This window comes from Grammomys surdaster, unplaced genomic scaffold (assembly GCF_004785775.1).
Source record: "Grammomys surdaster isolate TR1022 unplaced genomic scaffold, NIH_TR_1.0 167, whole genome shotgun sequence".
NCBI classification, from domain to species: Eukaryota; Metazoa; Chordata; class Mammalia; order Rodentia; family Muridae; genus Grammomys; species Grammomys surdaster.
The window spans coordinates 8,678,394-8,706,072 of record NW_021604615.1 but is presented as its reverse complement, the minus strand read 5'-3'; the positions used below and the strand labels follow the sequence as shown (position 1 = coordinate 8,706,072).

Sequence of the window (27,679 nt, the reverse complement as noted above, 5' to 3'; positions counted from 1 at the left end):
TAAAAATATGTCAATGAGAAAAAGGCCAAATCCAGTTTTATAATTTTCCTGAATAATCCCTGATAATTCTTCCTACCATTAACATGAATGGGAAGTGGAGAAATTAAACACGGTGTGTTCATCTAGAAGAATGTTTTAAGGTTTTAAATCACTGAATCCTTTTGAGTCTCACCATTAAGGACAGCTCCAGTGGAAAAGTAACCACGGGATCCATGTAAAAGTTTGATTTTCCTGTAGACACATGCCTGAAAACATACCACGTTAGGTTTAGGACTCCTCCCTGGAATTTCGTGGACTGATAGTCACGTAAGCTCTACTACCTCATGTAAGTCTCCCACAGGGCAGCGGTATCCTTTCTGTTGCTACAGGCAGTGGTGTCCTTTCAAGTCACCTTGCTCTTAGATCAGTATACACACTCATTTCTGCACCTTCAGAAGATCAGATCTGTGTTGTGACAGTCTTGACTCTCCTGATCCTTATGGCCTTCCCTAGTCCCCCTGGAAAGGGAGGTATTACTTCACTAGTGTATTCAGTCAACAACACATGAACTTGTCTGGGGAAGGACAGCACCTACAAGACAAAGGGACACCAACCGTGAGCTTGCAGCAACAACAGAGAGAGTCAGAGCCCCACCCCCAGCCTCCAGTCTTTGTGAGCTCTGAGATCATTCCTAAAGTTCCCCCAGAAGGCACTGTTTTTGGTATTGTTTGTACTGGGTTAATTTAGTCCTTGTTGCACTCTTCAGCGTGGGGTGCTGTCCTTGGTGCTGACTCCAGCCTAAAGGCCATTGTGTCCCTTCAGGCACTGTCCTGATCTGTGTGGTACTGTCCATGGTCCTGGCCTCTGTGTGCAGTGCTTTCCTCGCTGCTGCACCACTAGTGTACACTTACCCAGTTCTCTAGCAACCTGTTCAAACTGAGGCTCAGACTTCATGGATACTTATGATGAGTCCTGTCCTAACCCAGCTGTGATGATAGTGCTTAAAATCAGATCGGGCCCAACAAATGTCTTTGCCTGCCCAAGATCATGCTGTAGGACCTGGATTTATAGATTCTGAGCAGTCTGGTAGACCTCCAGGGTTCGGAGAGTCTGAAATCCATCACTGTGTTACAGAAACAACACTAGGAATTACCAATCAGGCAACAATTTCCCTCATAAACATACTGTGTGGTGATTATAGATTGTGGAGTAGCAAAACAGACACCTTCTGCCAAGCTTAAGCTCACACTCTACTGGGGACATGATCAAACCTGTGAAAAAGTAATGGAAAATATGAAAAATGCAATAAGACTGTACCCAGAGTGTGCTTAGCCTCAACTGTTTCCCTAGTTTCTGCAAAGAGGAGATTGGAGAGATTGCAGAGTGCAGGAGGCAGCCCCAGAGGCGCATTTGAAGTGTCGTATGCTGAGGTAGGAGCTGACTTCAGTGAGAGACACTGTGAGGGCCATTCTTGACTGACAAGCCACTGTGCATATGTGGTTATGAAGAATGCATCATGCAGCATAAAGAAGGGAGAGCAGTATAAACATGGAATGAGAGTATAGGCCAGACAGACCACCAAGGTCAGGGCACACTGAGACCTTACCCAGTGAGGTGACATTGTACTACCTGTGATGTAACTGTATCCCCTGCATTGTGACATTGTACTACCTGTGATGTAACTGTAGAATCACCTTGTAGAAGGGAACAAGTGAGGATACTTCATACCTACATCGCTTAGGCATCTTTCCAATGATATATCTACCAAAAGAACATTCTGTATGTCTCAGCAAAAAAAAACAAAATTCAGCCTAGATCAGAAGGCAAATATGATTTGGAAGAGCAATAAATATAGAAATTGGTTAAAGAAATTATAGTGATATAATTGAGTGTTGATTATAATAAAGAAATAATTTTTCCTTTGATTCACAAGGAATGTAAGCCACTGTGGCTGCAACAGCAAATCTCATGGAGAAAAGGGGAGGGGCCACTTCAGAGCACAAACTTTGGGTGGAGGTGACCATAGCCAGGGGCAGATTGGAGGGCAGAGCATCTTGCGGAGCTTTGGTCTTAGTTCATGTGTGTAATGTGGTTTGGTAAATGCTCATAGAACTGATTGCTTCGCTTTCATTTTAAAGCAAAAGTAAAGGCCACTACAGAGAGGGAAAAGCTACAGTGTGCTCAGGCAGCACCAAGGACAGCGGACCCGGGGCTGCACTTGATCTGTGTCCACGTGACTTTTGAGCGGTTCTGATTAGACATTAACTGCTGAGGTATCACTGTTCTCAGAGGAGCTGACGGCTCTCTAGTCACCAGTACTGTGGTTTTCCAGATGCCAGAAGAGGGAATTCAAAGGAGCCACATCTTGTAGCTATAGAGGAAGAGTGATTCTGCTATAAACCGCAGCTGGGAAGGAAGGGGAGAGTGGGCGGGACGGTATGAGGGCAGGAGCAATGGGCGTGGCTCCAAGTGAGGATGAAGAGGTAAGACAACCTTCCTGGCAGCATCCCACGAATAGATAGAGCTGCTCAAACATACTCCTCCTCTGCCTTGGGATTTCCAACCCCTCCAGCTCTCCTTTGTGTGTCAGTAAAGACTCAGAGCTGACGGCTTTCATTAGTAGAGATAGACTCCCATTTGCCTTCTTGTGCCTTCACTGCTTTCCCGGGGAGATCAATGGTCCCAGCAGCTATGCTGACAGACACAGCACTCTCTGCACTGCCTGGAGGTAATGGACTGTAGAGACGAATGACAGCTAGCCACACCAAGTGTCACCCATCTCACCCTGGCCCTACGCCTACACAAAAGGTCTGGCACCTACTTTTGAAAGAGTAAACATCACAGCAAACTGTATTCTACAAAAGGATATGGAAAATTAGAACCAAGCATTATGATAGGTGATCTGGTCACCTTTACTTACAGATGAGGAAACCGGGGCCCAGGGTCATAGCTTCTCATCTTTCCTGGTTGTGCCCGGCTGTGCACACGTGCAGCTTAGAAGCCCATGTGTAGAGTCAGCGTGCAGTTTCCAACCAGAGGAGCGTCTCTGTGACACGCTCCACTTCCGTGCAGTTGTTTTTCACATGTGAGTCTTCCCGTGCTTCACTTCCATGTTACTTCCTACATCCATCCCAGTAATTAAGTGAACAATGACATTTCTAAGTTCTGTTTAACATTCTTATTAAGAAAGATTTAGTGGTTAAAAGCCTCCAAAAAAATACTCTGTGAAAAAAAAAAGATCAAATGTTGATGTTGCGCGATAGGATTAGTATACATAGAAGCATATCTCCATCTGCCCTGGATTCTAGCGGGGAATGGTGTAGTAATTAATCAACTGTGCGAATCAAATTAACAGAAGAAGCAGAATTCTGGCAACATCCTGAACACTTAGCCTCCAGAGACTGAGATGTATTGATGGCAGAGGAACTAAGCAAAGGTTTCACGGCTTGTTGTGTTTAACTATCTTAAAAGCATATCTTCCCTGTGTTCTTTTCTTCAGTCATGATCACTGTTGGTTTAAAATAAAATGTTAGTTGTGGATTTTAGAATAGAATCCTAGTCACTCTGTGCAAGACTAATGGAGATATGCATTTGTGTTTGCCAAGTACGTGAGAGTCACTTTAACATAGCGTAAACGAAAATCAAGAGTTGAAGAGGATTGGTGGGAAATATTGAGGAGTGTGGGAGAAAAGATCCTTTTTTGTTGTTGTTGTTGTTGTTGTTTGGGTTTTCGAGACAGGGTTTCTCTGTGTAGCCCTGGCTGTCCTGGAACTCACTCTGTAGACCAGGCTGGCCTCGAACTCAGAAATCCACCTGTCTCTGCCTCCCAAGTGCTGGGATTAAAGGCGTGCGCCACCACCGCCCGGCTGGGAGAAAAGATCCTTATGTGCTTTGTATATCTAAAAACCACAGCAAGAGGTTCAGACTTTTCAAACCAGCAGTTCTATTTCCAAGAAGGTATCAGAAGAAACTGAATGGCCAAGCATGCCAGAGGCTTCACAGCGAGGGTGGCATCATGATTCAGATGTAAAATACAGGTCCATGTGTCTGCACACTTGATTCTTGTCCGATGTTCTGGGGCCCTGCGGAAGCTTTAAGATGCTGGGCTAGATAGAGACCGTAAATCTCTGGGCCACAGGCCTTGACGTTTGGAGCCTGGCTTCTCTTTGCATCCTGTTCGTGGTTCTTGCTCCGTGACAATGTGTAAGCAGCCTTACTTTCCTGCTTCTACAACCGTGAGCTACTCTTGTGCCTGCCCAGCCTTTATGGACTGTACCTCTTCACTGTGAGCCAAAATAAAGACTTCTTGCTTAAGACACCTGTCAGATGCCTGAGCACAGAAGTGAAGAAAATGGCTACTGCAGATGTCCATAGCTACCATTCATAACAGTGACCGTTCAGAGCCGCCACCCACATGCAGGATTTAGGGTAAAAGATAAGTAACAGTTTGTTCATAGAATATTTTATACTATTAAGGGTATGCTGGCGAAAATCCTACATACTGTGCTGCATTATTTTATGATATTATGCTCATTTTTAAATGCTCATATAATACATGTGAGTTGTGTTTTGTGTGATGTTAGAAGGATATTATGTGTGTCTGTATAATATGTGTATTTCTGTGTCTGTGTATCTGCATGTTCCTGTGACTTAGAGTGCCTGTGTGCACGTGGGTCTGAAAGGGTGTGCATGTCTGTGTCTGTAAATGGTCATGTGTATAGATTTGTGGGCATCTGTTCTAAGTGTAAGGAGAACATGCCCACCCTCTCTGTACATGTTACAGACATGGAGACAATTAAGGAGGAACCAGATACAAAAATGTTGGAAGATTCGTGTTACAACAAATCGTATGTTATATGCAGTTTATATTTTCCGTTTCATATTCATGAATTAGTTATATCTTATCTCACCTTACAAAAGCTCACAGGTTTACATTTTGACTGACTTACTGTGAATTTAAGTAATCGTAGGTGGCTCAGTCGTCATGACCGGTCATATAGCCGACTTGCTTTCCTGACAAAATACTTGGCTTTTTGATTTCAGTGTTTATGACAGTGATTTGGTTTTATTGAGTTACTTGATTTCTTGTCTTCACTGAATTTTATTGGAGAAACAACGCTAATGTAATCAGGACAAATAACTGTCTGCTTGTATTATGTAATATTTACTACTGTTTGCCGTGCCCCTGCCCCTTTTCTTTACAGATGGTGACATTAAGATCCAGCCTGAACGTCGACTCTACACTGTAAGTCTGCCTCCTCAAGGGTATATTCCTTGTTTGCCCGAACCGTCCAGCTGTGCGGATTCCGAAAATGCCCCCAGCGATGGTGACACAGAAGGTAAAAAGCCTCTGCAGAAGGAAAATGGAACCTGTTTTCATCATTATTTTCTGTATTACACCATTTTTCAGTCTTGTAAATTAGCTTTTAAACTCATAATTTGATGGGTGTGGTTAAGCATGGCATTGTATAACCAATCATATACTGGGATGATATTTCACAGCCATTAAAAATTATTACAGTCTCAAAATGACAGAGGAGAACTTGGGACGGGACTTACGGGCCTGGATAAGGTTATGAGCACATTTGTCAATGTATGAGCGGTCTGGACTAGAGTACCGCAGTGCTCCACAGTGCTGACACTGGTCTCGCTTTAGTGGAACTTGAGCTATGATTTTCTAAGTTTTTCAAATTCTTTAAAAATTATAAAATCAAGGAGTTAACATTTTTATCTCTCTTGAGAAAAGATTCGCCTATTATAATGGTGTTTATTGTTGAATGACTTCTTGAAAGAGAGTATGATATTTAGTGCAGCTCATTATTGAGTAGAAGTGTTAATGTTTCCAAATGTTACGTGTCTGCCTTAAAATTGAAATGGTTGGTTTTCCCTTTGAATAGTCAACTTGAAAACTTTTTAAAGAGGAAGTTATAATCTTTAAATAAGGATTCCCTCATCCTAGGATGATTCCTATCAGGAATAAATTAAGAAAGTCTATATCCTAAATCTTAGTTAATTTGACTGTCAAGAAATTGTGTTTCTTATAACACATTCATCTTTCTGGTTTCCTAATTAAAAATCAGAACCACTTAGGAGCTGGAATAACTTAGGAATCACATAGTTATTATTTCAAACTCTGTCGAAAGTCTTTGAAATATTATCAGATGAGTAATTTATTTAAGAAATTTAAATGTGTGCTTATGAAGACTGATTATTTTGGTGAATATATGTCATTGTGTGCCAGGAGCCAACACTGACAGTCAGGTCCTGAGGTGGGAAAAAGCCTAAAAAGAAGGCCAGAGATTGAGGGACCTCTGACCTTGTAAGTCTCTCCTACTGTTCTGGAGGCCAGAAGCAGCTGACTTGGTAATTTCACAGAAAGGAAAAGAAAGGAAGTCAGGTACACGCGCACACACTCACACACACTGGTTGGGCCCAACCATTTGTTCTATCAATTTCACAAGTGTACATGCAGACTTATACACACACACCTACATACATATGTGTACACATACACATGTACACAGGCATGTATACATACAGACATATTGTACATACATATAGATGAACAGACATACACACACACACACATACACACACATTTGGTAGATGGAGCAGAGTACCAAAAGCCACACTTTATTTCTTCTCTCAGCCATTTTATACCTTCTTAGACAATTCTTTATAAAATTACCTCATAGATAAAATGATACACAAAAGGGAAGTTACAGAAGGATGTCGATAGTAAGTTTAAAGCAGTGTTTCATCCTATAAGCTCATCATAAGTTCATAGCAACAGTTTCACATGGCCTTACTTTATCATAGTGCACACTTGCTGTAGCCTTTCCTGGGTGGCTTCTGTCAATTGTGAACTTAATGTGTTTCATCAGAAAGGGTTCATTCGTGCGCTGTTATGTGCCGTTGGTTCTCACTTACGCACCTCTGTATACAGTTCATTCGCTTGCATGCCTCCACAGAGGTATTTTATTCTGGGTAATCGACCCAGATGCTGTTCTTGCAGTAGGCTATCCTGTGCTTTTATACCCCGTTGACACTTATTCACATGCCAGGGTATCAACTCGGCTCTGATTCTCCCGCTGCTGTGTGCCAGGCTCTCACAGGCCATCACACGCATTAGTCCTCATTTGCATATCACAGAGTCAGCTCCCACCCCCTCCCTGCGTACACGCAATACTCACGTGTCACATCTGTATAAAGTTTGCCATTGTTTGCAACGCTGAGGTCAGTTGTCGCTCGCTCGTGAGGTTTCACAGGCATTTGGTTCTCACATACAGCTGTTACATAGCGGTGTTCACACATGTACCGCCAAATGTGGTGTTCGTGCGTGTGCCACTATATGTAGCCACTGGTACATAGCAGGGTTCATGCGTATGCTGCTATATGTAGTCACTGTTAGATAACAGTGTCCACACATGTACCGCTGTATGTAGTCAGTGTTACATAATGGTGTTCATGCATGTACCGTTACATGTAGTCGCTGGTGCACATGGTTACTTACTCTTGTCCTACTGTTGGCTCCATTGCCGATGTGCTTGCGAGCAACCAAATACAAAGAACTGTGTTAGTTAAAAAAGCCTCACTTTGGCTGGAGAGATGGCTCAGTGGTTAAGAGCACTCACTGCTGTTCCAGAGGTCCTGAGTTCAATTCCCAGCAACTTCATGGTGGTTCACGATCATCTATAATGGGATCTGGCGCCCTCTTCTGGCGTGTAGCTATTCGTGAAGATAGAGCTTTCATATACATAAAATAAATAAGTAAATCTTTAAAAAAAGAAAAAGAGAGAGAGGGGGAAGGAGGGAGGGAGAGAGGAAGGAAGGAAGGAAGGAAGGAAGGAAGGAAGGAAGGAAGGAAGGAAGGAAGAAAGAAAGAAAGAAAGCTTGCTTGCTTCACTTTGCTGTAAACATGCAGTCTGTGCTTCCTAACTGTGCTAGGTGAAACTCTTTCAGGAATTAGAAACCCATCAGCACCATGTTGGCAAAGACATTGTTTTCCTAAGGTTTCTCTGTGTGGTTAGGTGTCCCTGGGCTCTTGAGTAGTTATCCTCTTCCTGTGGCCTACAGCTATGGCCACCTCCTCCAGGCAGGCTTCTGGGAACTCTTGTGGCCTAGTGAAAACAGAGCTGAATTGAGTTCTGAAGTCCAGGCATTGGAATTCGGTCTATTGGAACTGCAGCGGCAATTGGACAGGCTCAATGGTATGCTTACTGTGGCTTTGAATTGTTACCAGAAGTTACACTTTTAGTTGATTGTTCGTCAAAGTGTTTCTACTATGTATTTTCTTCCCTGCTCCCTGGCTCCTGGGAGGTAAATATGTCATCTTTGTTGTAAATCAGAAGTGTGTGTGTTGACCATACCTGCCCTGGAACAAGTCAGCCAGGAACCTGGGCTTTAGGGCAAACCAGTACCCTCTAAGCCCCAAACTTGACTATCTTTTTTGAGAGAGTCTTGCCTTTTCACCCAAGCTGATGTCAGACTCACAATCTACTCTCCTCAAACTCCCTTGTACTAGGATCTGAGGGGTACACTACCATGCCCAGACCTCTGACAGTTCTCTGGTGGGGTCTCCACTTCCCTGACCTAAATGTGCCTCTGTCTTGACACCTGGGCCTGCCTGCAGAGGATCTGCCAGAGACCAGCCTGCTACTGTGTGCTTCCCACATGGGACCCTGCTGGAGGTCTGTTAGCCTGTTCATGAGTCAACATAAGCTAAAAACATCTCTTCAGTTTCTCAGGGTGTCTCTGAACAGCTTGTAGATATAATTCAGCTTGGAAGTTGATATCTCAGCATTGAATGCTTATAACTTAAACCCAAATGTTTTGATTTTTTTTCTATCAGCTTATATAAGTATGTTTTTTATTATAAATTCCACACAATAAGCATTTAATGACATTTGAAATGATAGGGTTAGAGAAAATGTAAGAATCCCCACTGTTTGCTCATGTTGACTGTGTCTGTTCTCCATAAAACAAGAATATTACGAGTCCTGGCCTGCATTGTACCAGGCTGGGGTGAGATTGAGCAAATCCTGCACCCAGAAAATGAATTCAGTTAATAAGTATAGAATCCTCAGTATTCATCAGGTAGTGGGCTGTGCATTGGGGACAAAGGATGAAGGGCCAAGCCCCAGCCTAGTGGAGCACAGGCCTGACAGACCTGAAGATGCGCCAGTGTAGTGAGTAACTAAAGAATTCCATTAGTGTTCCAGGGGCACAATGACATGGGAAGTATAAGGGTTCCAGGCATGGATTTCTTACGTTAACCACCAGACTTGCTGCCCTTTCCTGGGACTGCAGGACTTCTACAAGTCGGGAGGAGTCCCCAGCTAGTAGATGCAGAGCCTAGAACCCTCAGCTCTTTCTGGTATAAGGCATAGAGACATCTGAGAGGAGCAAAGGGGAGTTTCTAGACTCTCTCAATTGTCATTTTAAGCAAAAAACAAACAAACAAACAAAACAAAAACAAAAAAATAAACACATGGAAGTTGAGAATGGAAAGAGGTGGGGTTGTTCTTGCTGTTTATAGAAGCCATTTCAGTCATTGTCTTTGATTTTGATTTAGTAGGACTGACTGACTGACTGACTGGACTGACTGACTGACTAGACCTACTGACTGACTGACTGGACTGACTGACTGACTAGACTGACTGACTGACTGACTGACTAGACTGACTGACTGACTGACTAGACTGACTGACCTGACCTGACTGACTGACGGACTGACCAACCAACTGGCAGTAACTTGTAGACAGCTAGAGATGGGATCAACGTTGACTACTGCTGTGTACCAGTCCCTCACCAACTGCTTCCCACATGTCTGCACTCTGGGTTCTGCCCATCCCTGTAGTGTACATGGAAGCTAAGACCAACTGCTCAGCAGCACCCCCACCCCACCGACATAGCAGCAAGTCTGGTGTTTACATCTGTCTGGAATCCTTGAGTCTCCCGTGCCCCTAGGACTCTGAGTTCTTCTGCTGGGCCACAGTAAGCAGCACTGAACGCAGTACCGCATCTCCAGATCTGTCGGCCCTGTGCTCCATCATGTTTAACCCCTTGTCCCTAATGTATGGCCTACCACCTTATGAGTCGTGGGGATTCCATTCCTTTGTTCTAAGGCTTGTGTGTGTGTGCAGTGAAGACAGGCTGTGGGACCGAGACCCACACACAGTCATCCAGCTCACTCCATTGTTGGGGTAATCTCTGGGTATAACAAATACAGACTTACGGCTACTTAGGAACAAATGGAAATAATAGGAATATGTGAGGGAAGGCACATTTGTAAAGCTGACGTTTTAAAAGTAAAACGGGGCCATTCCATGCACTCCCCATCTATGTGGATTAAATTAAATGTAGCCCTAGGTAAAGAGAGACTCTTCCCCTCACTGGGGCTCCATCCCTCTCCTTGTGCATTCATGGTCTATGTTGATTCTCAAAGCTAGTCAGCTTCCGGGCCACTGCTAACAGAACAGCCCTCTACAAACTCCACCAAGACAGCTTTTCCTTTTCAGCAAAATTTCCCTAGCAATCCTTTACTGTGCTAATGATTTGTTCACTGTTGGCACATCTGTAGGCTGCTGCCCTATGTGGAGTTATAGGATCTGTTGCAGTGGTGGTAAAATTCCTTTGCAACATCTGGGGTCATAAGTAAGGTTTATCCTCAGAATACACTGATCCCAGTCACGTGAGAGAGCCAGTAACGGGATCCTGGGCTTTCAGATGTCATCTAGTGAAAATACACAAGAGAGAGGAGCTGCTGACTACAGACTGAGACGCCTTCCCTGTAGTCAGAAAGCTGGCCCCTAAGTGGGTAGGACGACACAGAAATAACCAGTTAACTTTTAGAAAAAAAAATGTCCAAAGTCCTCAGCATATACTCTCCCAGGTTCCTGAGGGGTGCGCCAGCCAGCAACATACTTGTTGAGGAGAGAGAAGCTTGCTAGTCTGGGGAGTCCAGTTCAAGGAAAACATGAATCAAATCATTCAGTGCACTAGGTTTTAGAAGTGTTCGGGTCTGATCATAGGACATTTGGAGCTAGTGTGTATTAGTATTACATAAAAACAAAGTCTTAGAATCTCATTTTCATATGCATATGTCATTTTAGGTTGAAGACACAGAGGAGGGGCTTAGAGAGATGACATAAAGACCTGAGTTCCCTCCCAGAATCCACATTAAAAAGTCAGGCAGGGATATATGTTTGTAGTCCCAGCCCTGGGCAGATGGAGACAGGAGAAGCCCTGCAGCTGTGTGCCTAGCCAGCTTAGTGGAATCAGTAAGCCCCGGGCCAATGAGAGATGCTCTCATAAAACAAGGTGGGCAGCTCCCAAAGAATGACATCCAAGATGTTCCCTGGCCTATACACACACACAGGCACACACACAGGCACATACACCTGCATGCGTGTACACACACATATGCACATGTATCTGTATACACACATACACACACAAACACACACGTGTGCATGCTAACCTGTGGCATGAGTGTTCATTTTTCTCTTTTGGCGTGTGAAACTATTAAAATCTTATTCTGTAGACACTGTGTGGTCACTGATATTTATAGACATCCAGGTGAAAAGAGTTCAGTGCTAAAAATCATTCTTTATAATAAATCAGAAAGTAATTTATTTTAAACAATTCTTTAGCATTTTATCATCAAAGATTAAGGCAAATTTGCATACTAAGAAGGTATGTATGCTTATTTATTTTTACCAAGGGAATTAAAATTAAATATTTGATGTAACAGGGCATGGTGTTTGGTTTTTCTGCTCGTTGCTGTCATCAAACACCTGACAAAAGTTATGTCTGGATAAAACTGTTTTGGTTCACAGTTTGAGGGAATACAGGCTGTCACAGCAGTGAAGTACAGCAGCTGGGGCTGGAGGCCACTGGTCATTGCACCCACAGTCGGGAAGCAAAATGCCCCATGAACTTTGACCTTATGAACTGTACGCTGATGAACTCGGGTAGGTCATATATACCTCTCAGTAACCTTCTTGCTGCAGCCACCCGGATGCTCAGTTTGCAGCCTTTCACTGTGCTCACCCAGGGGCAGTTGTTTTCCCAGACCTTTGTTTTTGGATAAGCTAGCTCTCCATCCCTCCCATTTTTCTTAGCTTGTTGAAAGCACTGAGTTTTCTGAGCCACATCATACCCTTTCTGAAAGTACAGGGTATTCAGGATTCTACAGCTAGTCACTCCATGAAACTCCTTCCCCCACCATGTTACAATTTTAATATTAGTTTTAAGTTAACATTTAAAGTAATGGGCTTTATTATGGCGATTTCATACACACTCCATTCTTATTTGTCCTCCCCCACTGTGGCCCCCCCCCCCAACTCCTCTGCCCTCGACTTGCTGGTTCCCTTTCTCCCTGCAGTAGTCCCCTACTGATTTCATGTCACATGTATTGGGCCAGAGTAAACTATTCAATGCCTGTGGAAGTCTGCCGGGGCTTGATTGTGTTATGAAGGCGGTAGATAGGGCCTCTCACCATCTAGACACTCGTCCTGACTGGGGCTGTTCCTATACCAGCCAGCTCAGTAGTTGAGTTGTCTAGAAAAGCGCTGAGAGCCAGCATGCAGAGGAGGCTGTAGCCTGCCCACTGAGTGGAAAGAGGCAGAGCACAGGACGTGGGCGCACAGCTGCTCTTGAAACACCAGTGGACCTGCAGATAGAAGCAGGGTCACTGGGACCCTATAACATAGTGGTCAAGATACCTGGCCAGTGGGTGAGGACAGGTAAGCCAGGAGTGAATCATTTTGGACCAAACTTTCAAGGGCTTTAAAGATTTTGACTTGGTTTTGTCCTGGAGCCATACTACCATGTGATTCCCGGAGAATCCAGTGATGGCAGACCCAGATATGTGTGTGTGAACATGGTCACTCTGTGGGGAAGGAATGCTGGGGTGCTTCAAAGGTGCTTCTGCAGTGTGAGCCATCAGATCTAACAATGCTTTACCTGCATGAGGTGACGGGGAGGGGTTGGGCGGTACCAGGATTTCTCAGCAGCAACAGCAGATTACTTGTGTGGACAGGCAGTAGAAACTATTCTTGAGGCTGAGATCCCCAGGGGAAGGGACTGGCCAGCCACCTCTGTCCTTCCTGAGAAAGTCTTCTTGCTGGTGTCTTTCTAAGTCTCTGGATAAACTCTCTTGGGTTCTGACACAGTAACAGAGGGAAGATGTGAAACTTCCAACAGTTAAGGTAGGGCCTGTTGAAAGCCTTATAAATTATCTGGAGCCAGAACATCTAACATTCCATGAATTACGTGACAGACTCTGATGGTTAAGACCTTCATATTTCATCTGGAGTCATTGTATCTAGTTGTAGAGGGTTGGTCTCCTGACTTGGAGACATTGTATCTAATTGTGGCAGTTGGTCTCCTGACCTGGAGACATTGTATCTAATTGTGGAGACTTGGTGTCCTGAGCTGGTACTGCACTTGGACTTCTTCCTCCAAGATCATAACAGCATTTGTTTGGAAACCTGTTCCTTTCTCTCCTGTTTGGGAGTGTCAGTCACATGTCTCTGTCTCCTCACCCCCACCCCCGTCCCCACCCCCACCCCGACACACAAATACCATGTCAGCCTTGAGCTATTGACACTCAGTGTAGCGATCATCCTGACACAGTGATTTCTATCTCAATATCTGCTCATCACCCAGTATTAGCATGTACTGGAGTATGGGAACACACTGGGAAATCAGAGAATCCTGGTGAGCATGTTCAAGTCCAAAGCGAATCCTGAGGTGCCTGACAAGATAGAATGCTGTTTTATATTTAAACTGTCACTGGGAGCCAAGTCACAGTTTTCTCGAAGACAGAAACAATACAAGCCTTATATGCTAGTCTGGTAAAATGTATTTTGTTTCAAAATTGAAATACTTCTTCGTGTCTCTTTTGTAGATTTCTTGCATTTTCTGGCCGTGATTTAAAGCCGTGTAGAACCCTGTTAATGTTCCTCCCAGTAAGACAAGGTTAACCTCAGGTCACAGCGTTTTGAGAAGCCCACCTTTCAATTGAATACTGATGGCTCAGTTTGTTTCTCATGCCCTATATTTACTAATCGCTTAAGTAGCTGAACCACAGATGCAGCTCTGCAACAGATAGCAACAAGCCTTGACGCCTTGCCTTGTCTCCTTAGAAACAGCATTGTAACTATGCTCCCTCATTTCAGTTCCAGCTCCACAGTGAACCCCCAGGTGTCCAAGGATCCTGATGTCTTAGGCGTCCATTATTGAAGATACCACTGGGCAATGTCAGGAGTGCATTCAGCTGGTTGCCAGGTTGCCGATACACCCGTCCTTAGCGCTTCCTTCACTTTAATCTCCATTTCCCCAGTGAAGTGAAGACTCTGATTAGCGATTTCCCTTTTCTGCTTTCAAATGTTCTCATCTCGTTACCAAGGATGTGTCACTTGGAACAAAGTAAGCGGACAGTCATTTGTGAGGATGGCAAGCTCACATGGCTCTAAAGTAGGCTTCCTGACCGCCATGGCTGTGGATTCTATCTAGTCTGATGAGAAGGACACAAGTCCTGCCCGATGGTAGAACCAGCCCAGGTCCTAGGCCATCATCAGCATCTATGCAGAAAGCTCAGTTGTAGCCAGGCAGTGGTGGTGTCCGCCTTTAATCCAGCACTTGGGAGGCAGAGGCAGGCGGATTTCTGAGTTTGAGGCCAGCCTGGTCTACCGAGTGAGTTCCAGGAGAGCCAGGGCTACACAGAGAAACCCTGTCTCGAAAACAAACAAACAACCCCCCCCAAAAAGAAAAATTTCATGGCTATAGACAATGCTAGTCAAACATAAGAAGATGTACAGGAAGTAAAATGTCACCCTCAGGGCAGTAGGCAGATGTGGTAGTAAATATTAAATCATTCTCTCTGTGCATATTAATGTGTATGCATACACATAGGTTTTATATAAACTGTGATTTTTATATATATTATGGATATTTTTTACTTTTCTATGTATACAGGTATCATTTTCCAAGAATGGTAAAATCTATTTCAAGAGACACTTCTTTGATAACTAGGTTCCCTTTCCCTTTGAACTTCCAGAAGTTTATGTAGTGCTATGCTAGCATCTTTGGACAATGAACACTATTACATACTCACGGACGTCACATTGCATTGCACCTGTCTGGACAGCTCCTAAAGAGAAAGATTCTTGGGAACTAGAGGTTCCAGGTTCTCTTAGGATTACTATTGCTGTGATGAAACACTATGACCAAAGCAAGTTGGGAAGGAGAGGGTTGATTCAGCTTACGCTTCCACATTGCTGTTCATCACCAAAGAAAGTCAGAACAAGAACTCAAACAGGACAGGAGCCTGGAGACAGGAGCTGATGCAAAGGCCATGGAGGGGTGCTGCTTACTGGCTTGCTCCTCATGACTTGCTCGGCCTGATATATTATAAAATGAAGCACCGCCAGCTGAGGGGTGGCACCACCCACAATGGGTGGAGCCCTCCCAGTCAGTCAGTAATTAAGAAAATGCCCTACAGCTGGATCTTACGGAAGCATTGAGGTTCCCTCCTTTCAGATGATTCTTGCTCATGTCAAGTTGTCATAAAATCACCCAGGTCACAGGTTTTAGAGCATATTCACAGTCTTTTATTTTATTTTTACACTAGGTATTTGTGTGTATGTGTGTGTGTGTGTGTGTGTGTGTGTAAGCATGCATTCACTAGCACACGTGAACACTCACATACATCTGTGTAGGGGCATATTTGCCATGGCATATATGTCAAAGTCAGGAGACAGCTTGCAGGAGTTAGTTCTCTCCCTCCACCACATGGGTTTCTGGGATCAAACTGAAGCCATTAGGTCAAGTGGCCAGAGTACCTACCAGCCGGGCTATCTTAAGATATTTAGCAGAATTTCTTAGACAGCTGCCCCACTTCACGTTCTTAAAATTGCCCTAAGCATTTTAACCTCGTAAGTTTTAGCCAACTGTCCGGACGACATATCTTTTACAGTTTCATGTCGGAAAATTATCCATTAGGGAAATACTTTCCTAAGCCTAAAGCTATAACGTACACATTTGAGTATGAAGAAACTTAGTGTCCTCATGACAAAAGACACTGAAAAATAAGCTGAAAAGGGAATTAAGCTGGAAGCATCTGTGTATGGCATGATTTACACCCCAATGAGGAAAGCCACACTGCCCAGGAGTGACACCAATGGGGCAGATGTTCCTGAAAGAACAACTGTGAGCTGTTCTCATAGTAAACATACGAACGTCCGTGCTGTGCCTCATCTTTGGGTTCTTCATACGAAACATCTGACCCACTGAAAACAGTAAATTCTTTCTTCTAGAAAACAAATTTACTTGTTTTAATCCAGTACCTTCTCTTGTATATCTTTTAATTTTCATCAGCATGCTTAGAAAACATCTTCGTAACAAGTTAGTTCCTACATCTTTGTGGTCCTCCTCACTCTCGTTCTTCCTAACCTGAATTCCTCTCCGGATGAGCTCTAAGTGTGTGGAGCAGGATGGTGTGCCAGTGTGGGCGTGGCCAGCTTTGCACGCCTGAGGGGCCCGGGCCTGTGGGAGCTCTCATGTCAGCGCTCAGCGAGCTGAAGTGAATGGTTAGTCATACAAGCTGCCTGCCGGGCAGGTGCCCGCGCTCTCCTCAGTTCAGGATTGCAAGTGTGAGGTGAGGGCGAATCTCCCAGGTGTTATCTCCGAGAATTGACCACTCGTCGTTCAAATATATTTTGACAGACTCAAGCCTTCATTTCAAGGCAGGTTTCAAATCTTATTCATGATGCATTGGTCATGTTCAATTTTTTGTCTTTACTAAGGAGAGCCTGAGCCAGGGCTCTTGGGTATTGTGTGGCCGTGCAACGGGGAACATGCCATCTTGGTAGACTGATAGGAAAGTAGAGCTTTCCCCGGAGCAAGGCCCTGGCTGGGCCAGGAGACACATTCCTGTATGCCACATATGCCCGGGATATGAGAACAGTTCATTCTCACTGTACGTGGACATGAGGCAGAATGTTTAACTCTGTCGATGCCTGGCTTCTCCCTCAAATGAGGTGAGATGGCCGTGAGTGAGGCTATAGATAGAGACATCCCCGGTTAAGGCTTGTGGTGGTTTGGATGAGAATGGCCCCCCATTGGCTCACATGTTCCAATACTTGGTCCTCAGTTGGTAGAACTATTTGGGAAGGATTAGGAGGTGTGGACTTGTCAGAGGGGCTGTGTCTCCAGGGATGGGCTTTGAGGTTTTAAAAGAACCTCATTCCCATTATTCCCAGACCCCCCCACCCCCACCCAGTACTGTGGCACACATGGAGAGGTGACAACTGTGTACAGTTGGTTCTCTCCTTCTCTGTGGGTACCTGGGGCTCAGAGTTAGGTGGTCAGGCTTGATGGCGAGCACCCTCATCCACTGAGTCACCTTGGCAACCCCATCCGTTATTCCTATAAATCATCCATGAACTAGGGAAGGAAAATGCTTCCAGACACCAGGAAAGTGTCTGCAGCTGTTATCAACACAGACACAGCAGAAGCAGGGCCGTTGTATGAGGATTGCTCAGGACTCTGAAGTGCGGTGAAAGAGGAAAGCTATGTGCTAGTCTGTGAGCTTGGAATATCAACTCCATTGTCTTCAGTGCCCAGCCAGTTCTTACATTAATTAAAACCCTGTGCCTGTGAACTGGCAGCTGCCCTTGAGTTCGCCCAGATGACTGTGCGAAGGGCCTTACAATCCACCTCCACCAGGGGGCTCTCTTGCACTCCTTCGGCCATGGCTCCCGGGACTTAGAAACTCCAGACCAAAAAAAAAAAAAGTGAGCTTAGGTTGATTTTCAACTCAGAAGTTCATACAGTCTGCGTGATAAAAGAATGTTTTAAAAATGTTTCTGTTTCAAAACTTTCCACACAAACGAACTGCTTGGTTCTGTGGCTGCCATGCCTTATCCACTGAACGATTCAGCCAAGGAGTCTTGGACATCACTGTGTTACCTCGTGGGTCGTAGAAGCTGCTAGCTACATGTTACAGATTGACTGGTTGATAGCTCAAGGACTCCTAGTTAGAACCAAGAAGAACCAATGTCCTGATTTCAATTCACAGTAATCTTTTCTGATCGTTAGAAAGCCTGAGTAGAAGAGAGCTGTTTTGATGCCCACCCCAGGGAGTGATTCTGACACCCGGCCGATCTGAATGAACCCAACAGCACTTCTTTGGGCTCTAGACGGTGTTGGCTCCTGTTTCTAAGGATGAACAAGTAGATATGCCTTCGGCTTTCAGAATACAAGGAATTCTGCCGTGAGTTCTTCATCTCTGCCTCATCCAAAATCCAAATCTTTTGAGAACCAGCCATGCAGATGTTGGATATGTGAAAACACCTGGGACAGGATCCTTCCTGGTCGAGAGCTAGCAGTCGGTAAGAAAAAACAAATTTTATCAGTAATACAGGCCAAATGCTGTGGAAATGCAAATGCTAATGGGATCAACTTTGGACATTCAGGCAAGTTTTCTGGACTTGGATTTTAAGTCCGTGCTGTAGAAGAAATTGAAAAGTAAAGAAGGGTGTCTGAGGCTTAGGCAGAGAGAGCAATGAAAGTGGGGGGGCCCCGGCCGCCCGGCCGGCGGCCGGGCCCAACCGTTCCGAATCGTTCAGCCTGACGCATCTCCAAGGCTGTAAACGATCTTCCTTTGCCAAGAGTTCATGGTGCATATGACTCAGTCCAAAACCACAGTTCTAAAGATGAATCTAAATTCTTTTAAAATTATTTTTTTAAAATATGCTCATTGTGTGTAAGACATGAGTTTTGTTTGACAACGTAATACTTAACACCGCAGAAGAAAATATTTGGATCGTGATGTGGACCACATGTCATGCATGATGTGTTTATAAAAAGATAAGGAGCTATAGACTATGTTCTATGGGGTGTGGTGAGGCGTGGGGAAAGGGGGTGTCTCAGCAGGCCCATGCCAAGGCATCTCTTCCCCCTGAGGGACCAGCCACACGATGGTGTAGTATAGAACAGAGTTTATTCAGGGCATGGGGAGGGGAGTTAAGAGGGCAGTAGAGGCAGAGAAAGGCAGAGAGAGAAAGAGAGAGAGAAGGAGATGAGGAGAAGAGAAGAGAAGAGAAGAGAAGAGAAGAGAAGAGAAGAGAAGAGAAGAGAAGAGAAGAGAAGAGAAGAGAAGAGAAGAAGAGACTGGCCATGAGCACATGGAGAGAGGGGGAAGGAAAGCGGGAAGGGGCGAGGGGACAAAGTGGGAGCAAGAAGGAGAGAGAGAGAGAGAGAGAGAGAGAGAGAGGGAGAGAGAGGAGGGGGCAAGCAGCCCCTTTTATAGTGGGCAGGCCTACCTGACTGTTGCCAGGTAACTGTGGGGGTGGAGTTTAGACAGAATGTTAACAATAGTGAAACATAAAATCCTGACTTCAGAAGAACCATCAATAATCCCAGCACTTGGGAGGCAGAGGCAGGAGGATTTCTGAGTTTGAGGCCAGCCTGGTCTACAGAGTGAGTTCCAGGACAGCCAGAGCTACACAGAAAAACCCTGTCTCAAAAAAAAAAAAAAAAAAAAACCACAAGGACCATCAAACCATGTCTCCCAATCAGTGAGGGACTCCAGACTAATTAGATTCAAATGCTAGACTTAGGGAACAAATATTAAAATTTTCTCTCTACAGAAGTAATTTCTAAGCACCTGGCAAGAAGGTAGCACTATGTGAGGAGGTGGCACACAGTCAGACATTTTAGACAGTTGATTTTTCCTACAGTAATCTGTGTCAGACCACCCCCACTAAAATTAAAAGACAGAACCTGAGAGTCAGAAACAAGTACAAAGTATCGAGGGGCTTTGATCTTTAGCCATTATCGCTGATAACTTAGTTGGTTCTGTTTACTCCCAGGAAGGGGGGGGGGGATGCAGCTTAGCAATCTAATAGCTGATAACAGGAAGATAAAGTATGCTCTAAACCTAATAAGTGACTAGCCGCTGAAAGCAGCTGAAGAGCCAGCATATACTCCAAGAAAGACAGGCATGATGGGAGAATCCTGAAGTCCTCCAGAGACGAAAGGAGGTCGCTGAGCAGTCGTAACATCTTCTGGGGGTAAATACCACCTCCTGGGTGTGGGCATTATCACCTCCAGTGCATCAGTAAGGGCCAGCATGTCCAACGCGGCAGCCGGACAAGCCTCATACTCGAGAGATGTGAGGCAGGTAGGAATCGCTCTGGCCTGGGCCTTTCTTGTTACAAGTCTGGAGTTTTGTTTGTTAATTCCATTTCCCCACCTCCCTTTCCTGGGAATATTTATACCTCCGTTTAAGTCCTGTGAGGACCAAGCCACCTGACAGATGTGGAGGTGAACATTGCTCCAGACTCCCCTGACTAATGTCTGTGGAGACAAAAGAGATAACCTGGTATTTCCCGGTTTATTCTTGAACTCAGGAATATATTTGTTCTGACCAGTTGTACGTCAACTTGACACAAGCTAGAGTCATCTGAAAGAAGGAAACCTCAATTGAGATAATGCCTCCATAAGATCCAGCTGTAGGGGCTGGAGAGATAGAGTTCCTGAGTTCAATTCCCAGCAACCACATGATGGCTCACAACCATCTGTAATGGGATCTGATGCCCTCTTCTGGTGTGTCTGAAGACAGTGACAGGATAATGTTCTCACATACATAAAATAAATAAATCTTTTTTAAAAATTTTTATTTATTTAATGTATGAGTGCTCTGCTGCATATACATCCACCTGTTTGAAGAAGGCATCAGATCCTCCAATAGATGGTTGCGAGCCACCATGTGGTTGCTGGGAATTGAACTCAGGACCTCTGGAAGAGCAGCCAGTGCTCTTAACCTCTGAGCCATCTCTCCAGCCCAAAATAAATCTTCTTTTGTAAAAAAAAAAATATATATTTTTTTTAAATAAAGAAACCTTTCCCCACTTGCTCTTCGGTCACGGTGTTTCATCACAGCAATAGTAACCCTGGCTGAGACAGTGTTCTTCAGAGATGACACTCCTCTCAGGCTCTTCCGTACTGAGACTCTCCCTGCTCAGCCTGGAGGCCTAGCAGTCCTCCAGGCTTCAACCCTCTTCTGATTATCTTTTTGTAGAATATTTCACTGTACTTAAAGAATCTATATGTCTATGTTTATTTAAAATTTTAAATATCTTTTCATGTGTATTATTTTGTTTTTCTTTATTTTTATTTTTAATACACTTTTATTAAAATATGATTATATCACTTCCTCCTTCCATTTTCTCTCTCCAGCCCCTCCCAGCCCATGATCTTCCCTGAGCCATCGGTGCAGGAGCCCAGTGGCAGATGTATCCCCTAGGGCCGCTCCCCCAGGGTTCATTGTCCTGTCATTGTCTGGTTCCAAAGGAATTTGGAATTTTTTTTCTTTTTTCTGTGAAGAATGCTGTAGGTATTTTGATTGGGATGGCACTGATTCTCTAAACTACTTTTGGTAGCATTGTCATCATTACAATATTGAGACTACCAATCCACAAACATGAGATGTCTTTCCATTGTTTGCGTCTTTCCCAATCTCCTTCTTCAGAGATTTAAATTTCTGAGTAGAGATCTTTCACCTCCATGGTTAGTTTTCTTCTGGTCTAGCTATTTTTAATGAACTTTAGGTTCCACAGGAAAAGGTCTCAAAATACATCTACATATACATATTCATATACATATTCATATACATATTCATATACATATATGAAGAGCAATTGAGGAAAAACATCTAATATCAACCTCTGGCTTCTGCACCTGCCGTCATACACATGTGCACACACGCCATCCTCACAGATCCATACTCTCCATATAAAACAACACACAATCACACACTTGCACTCACGAGTTAAGTGTTGAACAGGACTCTACATACAGTGCTTTCCTTCTTCATTTTTTTCTCCCCTCCCCCAACTCCCCCAGACCCCCTCCCACCCACCTATCTCCATATTCTTTCTCTTAAAACACAAAACAAGAGAGAAACCTCCAAAACAAAATGAAATAAGAACAAAAACCATGGAGACTCTTGAGTTGTCTTGAGAGTCCCTGAGCACGGTCTGTCCTGGGGTAGGACCGATGTACCCAGTGCCACCCCGTTGAAAAAAACTGATTTTCATTCCGCCAGCAGCTGTTGATTGCAAACAGCTTCTTGATTGTGGGTTAGAGTGTGTGCCCATGTCCCCTTCTATGTGCTGGAATTTTGTCTAGTTTGAACTTCACACACAGAGAATTAAAGTATTTATATTAATATTAACCTAGAAAATTTGGAACTTACTTCAGTGTATCAGCTTTTTCAGGAAGGAATTCAGGAAGGAGCTAAACTTATTGAAAATAGTTAAGCAATACGTGTTTGTCCGCATACGTATCACGTAATCATAAAGTAAATATGACCTGAGCAGTGAATAAGTGTTCCAGTCAGTCTTTCCTTAGATGGCAGCTGCCCTGGTTAGATTTCTTGTTGCTGTGATAAAACGCTGATCAAAACTAACTTGGGGAGGAGAGGGTTCATTTGGCTCACACTACAGTCCTGTGAAGGTAATCAAGGGAAGCCAAGCCGGAAAAGGTACTTAAGACAGGAACCTGGATCCAGGAGCTGAAGCAGGAAGACCAAGGAGTACTGTTTATGATATTCTTTTCCCTAGCTTTTTTGTTTGTTTGTTTTTTGAGACAGGGTTTCTCTGTATAGCCTGGGCGGCCCTGGAACTCACTCTGTAGACCAGGCTGCCTTAAACTCAGAAATCCGCTTGCCTCTGCCTCCCAAGTGCTGGCCACCACCGCCGGCTTTCCCTGGTTTTCTCTGCGGCCTATTACAGCCCAGGACCACCCTCGTAGGGATAATCCCGCCCACAGTGGGCGGGGCCTTCCTACAACAGTAACTAACCCACAAAATGCCGGGTAGATCTGCCCACGCCAGTTCTTCAATTGAGGTTCCTTCTTCCCAGTAGTGTTAAGGAAACAACTAGCTAGAACAGTATCTGATCACTATCAAGGATTGGCATTTAAAATCACAAACAGGTCAGTGCCTAGACTGAACTGTTTTACTTCCCACTCCCTCTCTGATATCCGTGGATTCTTTTAATATGATTCAGAAGTAAAACCTGAATTGAGTTCTATCCCATAATTCAAGGCTGTTTCAAAGGAAACAGTGAGGATTGAAACGGTCAGGAGGCCATGGCTATTTCAAGTACCTAGTTCCACACCAGCAGTTTATTCAAAAAGCAGGTGCCAACCAGCAGCTAAGAGAATTTCAACAACGTTAGATTTTTTTTTTTAATTACAAGGTTTTGAGAGGTATTTCTTCGGGATGGCGTCTTTTCAGACTTGATGCTTCAGAAATTATAAATAGCCAAACCTCTGCGGTTCCCTCATGCACATTTTTTGTATCTTTTATGTGCAGGGGGTCACATTGTGGACCTTTGGAGCTTTGAGTGAACGTTCAGATAAAATCCCCTAAGGAGACAAGCCAAAAGGCTGCTCCACACAGCCCAAAGGCCTGCCCGTCTCTTAGACAGCAGAAAAGAAGTTCAGGAAAAGGTTCAGTAAGTTATTCACTGGAAGCTTATTTGTTGTCTCCTTCTCGACTGTCTTGTTCCCTGCTGTGACCTTCCTGGCATCTGAAAAATGGCGTCTTGAGGGGCCTTTCTTTCATTTGCGTCACCTTGAGTCCACTGGCAAAGCTTAGGCAGGTACATTAACGATCAAGAGTATTCATCTTGATGGAGACCTTTACAGAAAGCCACACCTGGTCAAAATGCAGAGAACAGATGATTGTGGGGTACCTGGCCCCAATGACACATTTACAGTACAGCCCCCACACCTGAGACTCGGCACTCGCGTAAGGCATGACCTTACACTGCGTGCTTTGCTGGGAAAGGCTCCAGTGAGACTGTGAAGCCAAGGCCCTCAGCTGACTTACTATCTAGTCACTGCCTCTCACCACTTGTTCTTATACAGGCAACGGGAGGAGCCGACTCCATAGCACAGGCCATCCTGTCCATCTCTGTGTGCAGACAGAAAGTGTGAACTGACCCCCGATGAATGGTGTGAACTTCTGGTGGCTAGTGACTGATACGGGGTCTTGTTTATCTGTTCAGTTGGTCAGTACAGCTATCTCCATGGTGACCAGGCGTGCAGTCCCAGTCTTGACAAAAGGAGTAGACTGCAAAGCATAACGGGACAAGAGCTGGAAGGAGCTTGACCTTAGCGTTGGTGTGCACCGACTGACCTGTGGGTTCACATGCACTGGATAAACACACTTCCGGCTTCACGAGGTCTTCCTTGCATAAGAGCCCCTCTTCTGTGTGCTTGTCTGGCTCTGCCCACCCTGGCCTTGACCACCAGGCCATACCTCCCAGGAGCTCTAAGAGCATGCTAGGAAGTGTCTTCACTTGTGGGGCTTTAGCTTGAGAACTCCTGTGAGTGAGAAGACCTCTTGATGCAATCCCTGCCTGTTTCATAGAATTCTTGAGATGGTTGCCATGGAGTCGACCCTCCATTTCCGCAATCAAATAAAGCAATGATTTTTTTTCTGTTTCTATAAGATTTTTATCAAACAGGCTCTTAATCTGTTTTCTGCCACTCTAAGGAATGCCAAAGGTTGTGTAATTTATAATGAACAGGCTGTGTTTGCCTCGTATATCTGGAACCATGGTAACTCTTAAGATCAAAGGGTCACATTTGATGAAGACATTTGTGTTGAATCAACCGTGGTAGGTTCATCCTTCTAGGAGTGGGAGGAGTCTGGGCTCATCTTTCCAGGAGTGGGAGGAGTCAGGGTTCATCCATCCAGGAGTGGGAGGAGTCTGGTTCATCCTTCCAGGAGTGGGAGGAGTCAAAGTTCATCCTCAAGAGTGGGAGGAGTCAAAGTTCATCCTTTCAGTAGGAGCCTGCTCCATTGATAAAGGCAGAATCTATTCACAAAGGCAGAATTCTCCTGGCCTGATCTCTTCCCAAAGGTCCTGCCTCTTTACATTGTCCTGCTAGGGGTTAAGTTTCTGACGCAGAAACTTTGGGGGTACATTCACACCACTTGGAGTATTTTTATTTATAAGCCTATTTTTTTCTAAGTTTCGCTTTAAAGTTTTACTAGAAAAATTTATAGATGATGTTTATATGGTTTTTAAATGATACTGTACATACTATAATAAACATACTGTTATAGTAATTTTATATCTTGTACCAATACACAAGAACTAAGCCAGGCACAGCGGTACACACCTATAATCCCAGCAGCACCCAGAAGACAAAGTTGGGAGGATCTCCAGTTCAAGACCCGACAGAGTTGCATAGTACACACAGTGTTGGGGGCTGGGGGACACTTGTGTCAACACTGGGGCAGTGTGAGGAGCCAGGGTGGAGTTCAAGACTCCACCAGTCTAGAAAGGCACTCTTGCATTGAGCTCCTAGGCCCTGGCTAACACCGTGAATTTCCCCTGTTTACTCCAGATTTGGAATTTAAAAGTCAAGATCCAGTAATGATGGTTTCACCCTCCACAATTATTTTTTCTGACTACATCTAGTGCCCCGTTTTATTCTTTGATTTATTTCACACACACACACACCCCTTCACCAGAGCCTTCTAATGTGATCTATATCTAGAAATGATAAAGACCGTCCAGACACCCTTCTTCAGGATTCTATCACGTTCTCCCTCCTATAGCCCACCTAGACAGAGCTATGGCCAGACCCTCAACCGGGAGCAGTTGCCTCTCACAGCGATTCTGGAGGCTCCAAGGAGATGAACTCACAGACGCCCCTGTAGATACTGGCTGTGGGTAGTTCATTAGTGACTTTCTTGTCACCATAACCAAATACCTGGAACTTAAAGGAAGAGAGGTTTCTTTCGGCTTACAGTTAGAGGGTACACAGTCCATCGTGGAGGGAAAGCACGCCAGCTGGAGTGGGTAAGCTGGAGAGGGGCAAGCTTGCAGTGAAGGCTTCTCGTGTGCCACCAGCCAGGGGACAGAGAGCTCTGGCCAAACGCCAGATTAACTCTTAAAGTCCTGCCCTCGTGAACACCTCCACCAGTGACATCCTTTACACCAACAGCCCCATGACGTCCCAAAGCAGTGCCAGCAACTAGAGAAAAAACTGCTTAAACATGACCCTGTTGGGGACATTTGACATTCAAACTGTAACAGGTAGGGAACGTAGTGGAGCAGTGTGTGGCCTCTGTACTCGCCTGGTGACATGGTGGTTCACTCGCACTTTCGGGGCTGGGTGTGAAGCCTCCAAAAGGCACGCTCTGCTCGTCAGGAGCTCAGCAACATTAGTCACTGAGGCAAGCAAGCACTTAAGGGATGAAAATTGAATCCTGTGGCGTAATTTATAAAATGAGGCCTTTTATTTCTGTTTATTTTATCCTGTCTCCCGCTCTGTTTTTAAACAGTCTTCATGTGTTTGATTAATGTTGTTTCTTTTCTGTGTCATTCGCCTGATCGTGCTCAGACTAAATGAACATTTTTATCACTTTGTCACTGTGAGTAAGGAAATGCAACTGGTTAGCATAGAAATAGAATCGTCTGAGCTATGAACTGCAATGGGACCATCGTTTGCTACCATGGGTTTACGGGTCGAACGTCTCATCCTCAAAGCTGAGCATTTCTGGAACATTCCTTTAAAGAAGGGATGTCTGTAACTTGCTATGAGGGGGGTTGGAGGGGGGCACTTGCGTATTTAACAGTCTTAATGAGAACTTCCAGAAACAATCCTAAAACTTATTTTTACTGAGAGAAACCATCATGTAAAGGTTTGCAAATTCTACAAAATAATCCTTCCTTCGTGATATTTGCTAATCACTTATTTTATGATGAAACTTACAAGCAAATCTCTACATTGTAGCTAGCACACCGTTAATTTTATAGGTTTTACCTATAAAGTATAAACAAGCAAATAAATTAAATAGCCATAACAGAAGACCTCCAGAAATAGTGGTTTGCCACAGAACCAGATGTGTGACTGTATTTGGCAGATAAACTCTGGTTTTCAGAGAAGGACAGCGAGCTTCAGCAGGACAGAGTTAGAACAATCTGGAAGCTTTTCTAATGTGAGCCCACTCCAGGAGCTCAGCGAGCAGCTGTGCATCTATTCATATAAACTTCTGTCTTAGTTAGGGTTTTACTGCTGTGAACAGACACCGTGACCAAGGCAACTCTTCTAAGGACAACATTTAATTGGAGATGGTTTACAGGTTCAGAGGTTCAGTCCATTATCATCAAGGTGGGAGCATGGAAGCATCCAGGCAGGCTGCTAGCAGAATACTGGCTTCCAGGCAGCTAGGAGGAGGGTCTTAAAGCCCACGCCCACAGTGACACACCTACTCCAACAAGGCCACATCTTATAATAGTGCCGTTCCCTGGGCCAAGCATATTCAAACCATCACAACTTCCATTTGAGTGATGCGTGTGTGTTAGTGGCTAACAGCTGGGTGAACGGGTTTCTATAAATGTCAAACATAAGCATACCAGTTTTAGTTAAAGCACTGAAAACATTAGATGCTCAGAATAGAGGAAATAGCTGAGATCCTGTGATTTCTGTTCAGGCGACTGGAGACTTAATGGGAGACTGGGGAAGGGTGAGCATGGGCTCCACAGAACCAGAGTGGGGAGCGTCTCTGCGGGCTCTGCGTCTCTGCACACATCAAGTAAGACTAGCTGTGTGTGCCAGCTGGCCACTGGGAACATTAGCCCCTTGCCTACCACAGTGA

At 44.6% G+C, this 27,679-nt stretch overlaps 1 protein-coding gene across 2 annotated transcripts in view; it reads left to right on the top strand.

Annotated features, from left to right (window-relative positions):
- Positions 1 to 27,679, top strand: part of Erich1 (glutamate rich 1) — a 63,469-nt gene that overhangs the window by 20,985 nt on the left and 14,805 nt on the right. The window contains exons 1-2 of one of the 2 annotated variants that reach the window (XM_028766380.1): positions 5,186 to 5,318; positions 18,245 to 18,380. In XM_028766380.1, coding sequence (XP_028622213.1) covers positions 5,292 to 5,318; positions 18,245 to 18,380 — 163 coding nt within the window. In that variant the 5' untranslated portion in view covers positions 5,186 to 5,291. Of the gene's footprint in view, positions 1 to 5,183; positions 5,319 to 18,244; positions 18,381 to 27,679 lie in introns of those variants that run through there. The other variant, XM_028766379.1, reaches the window with a different exon arrangement.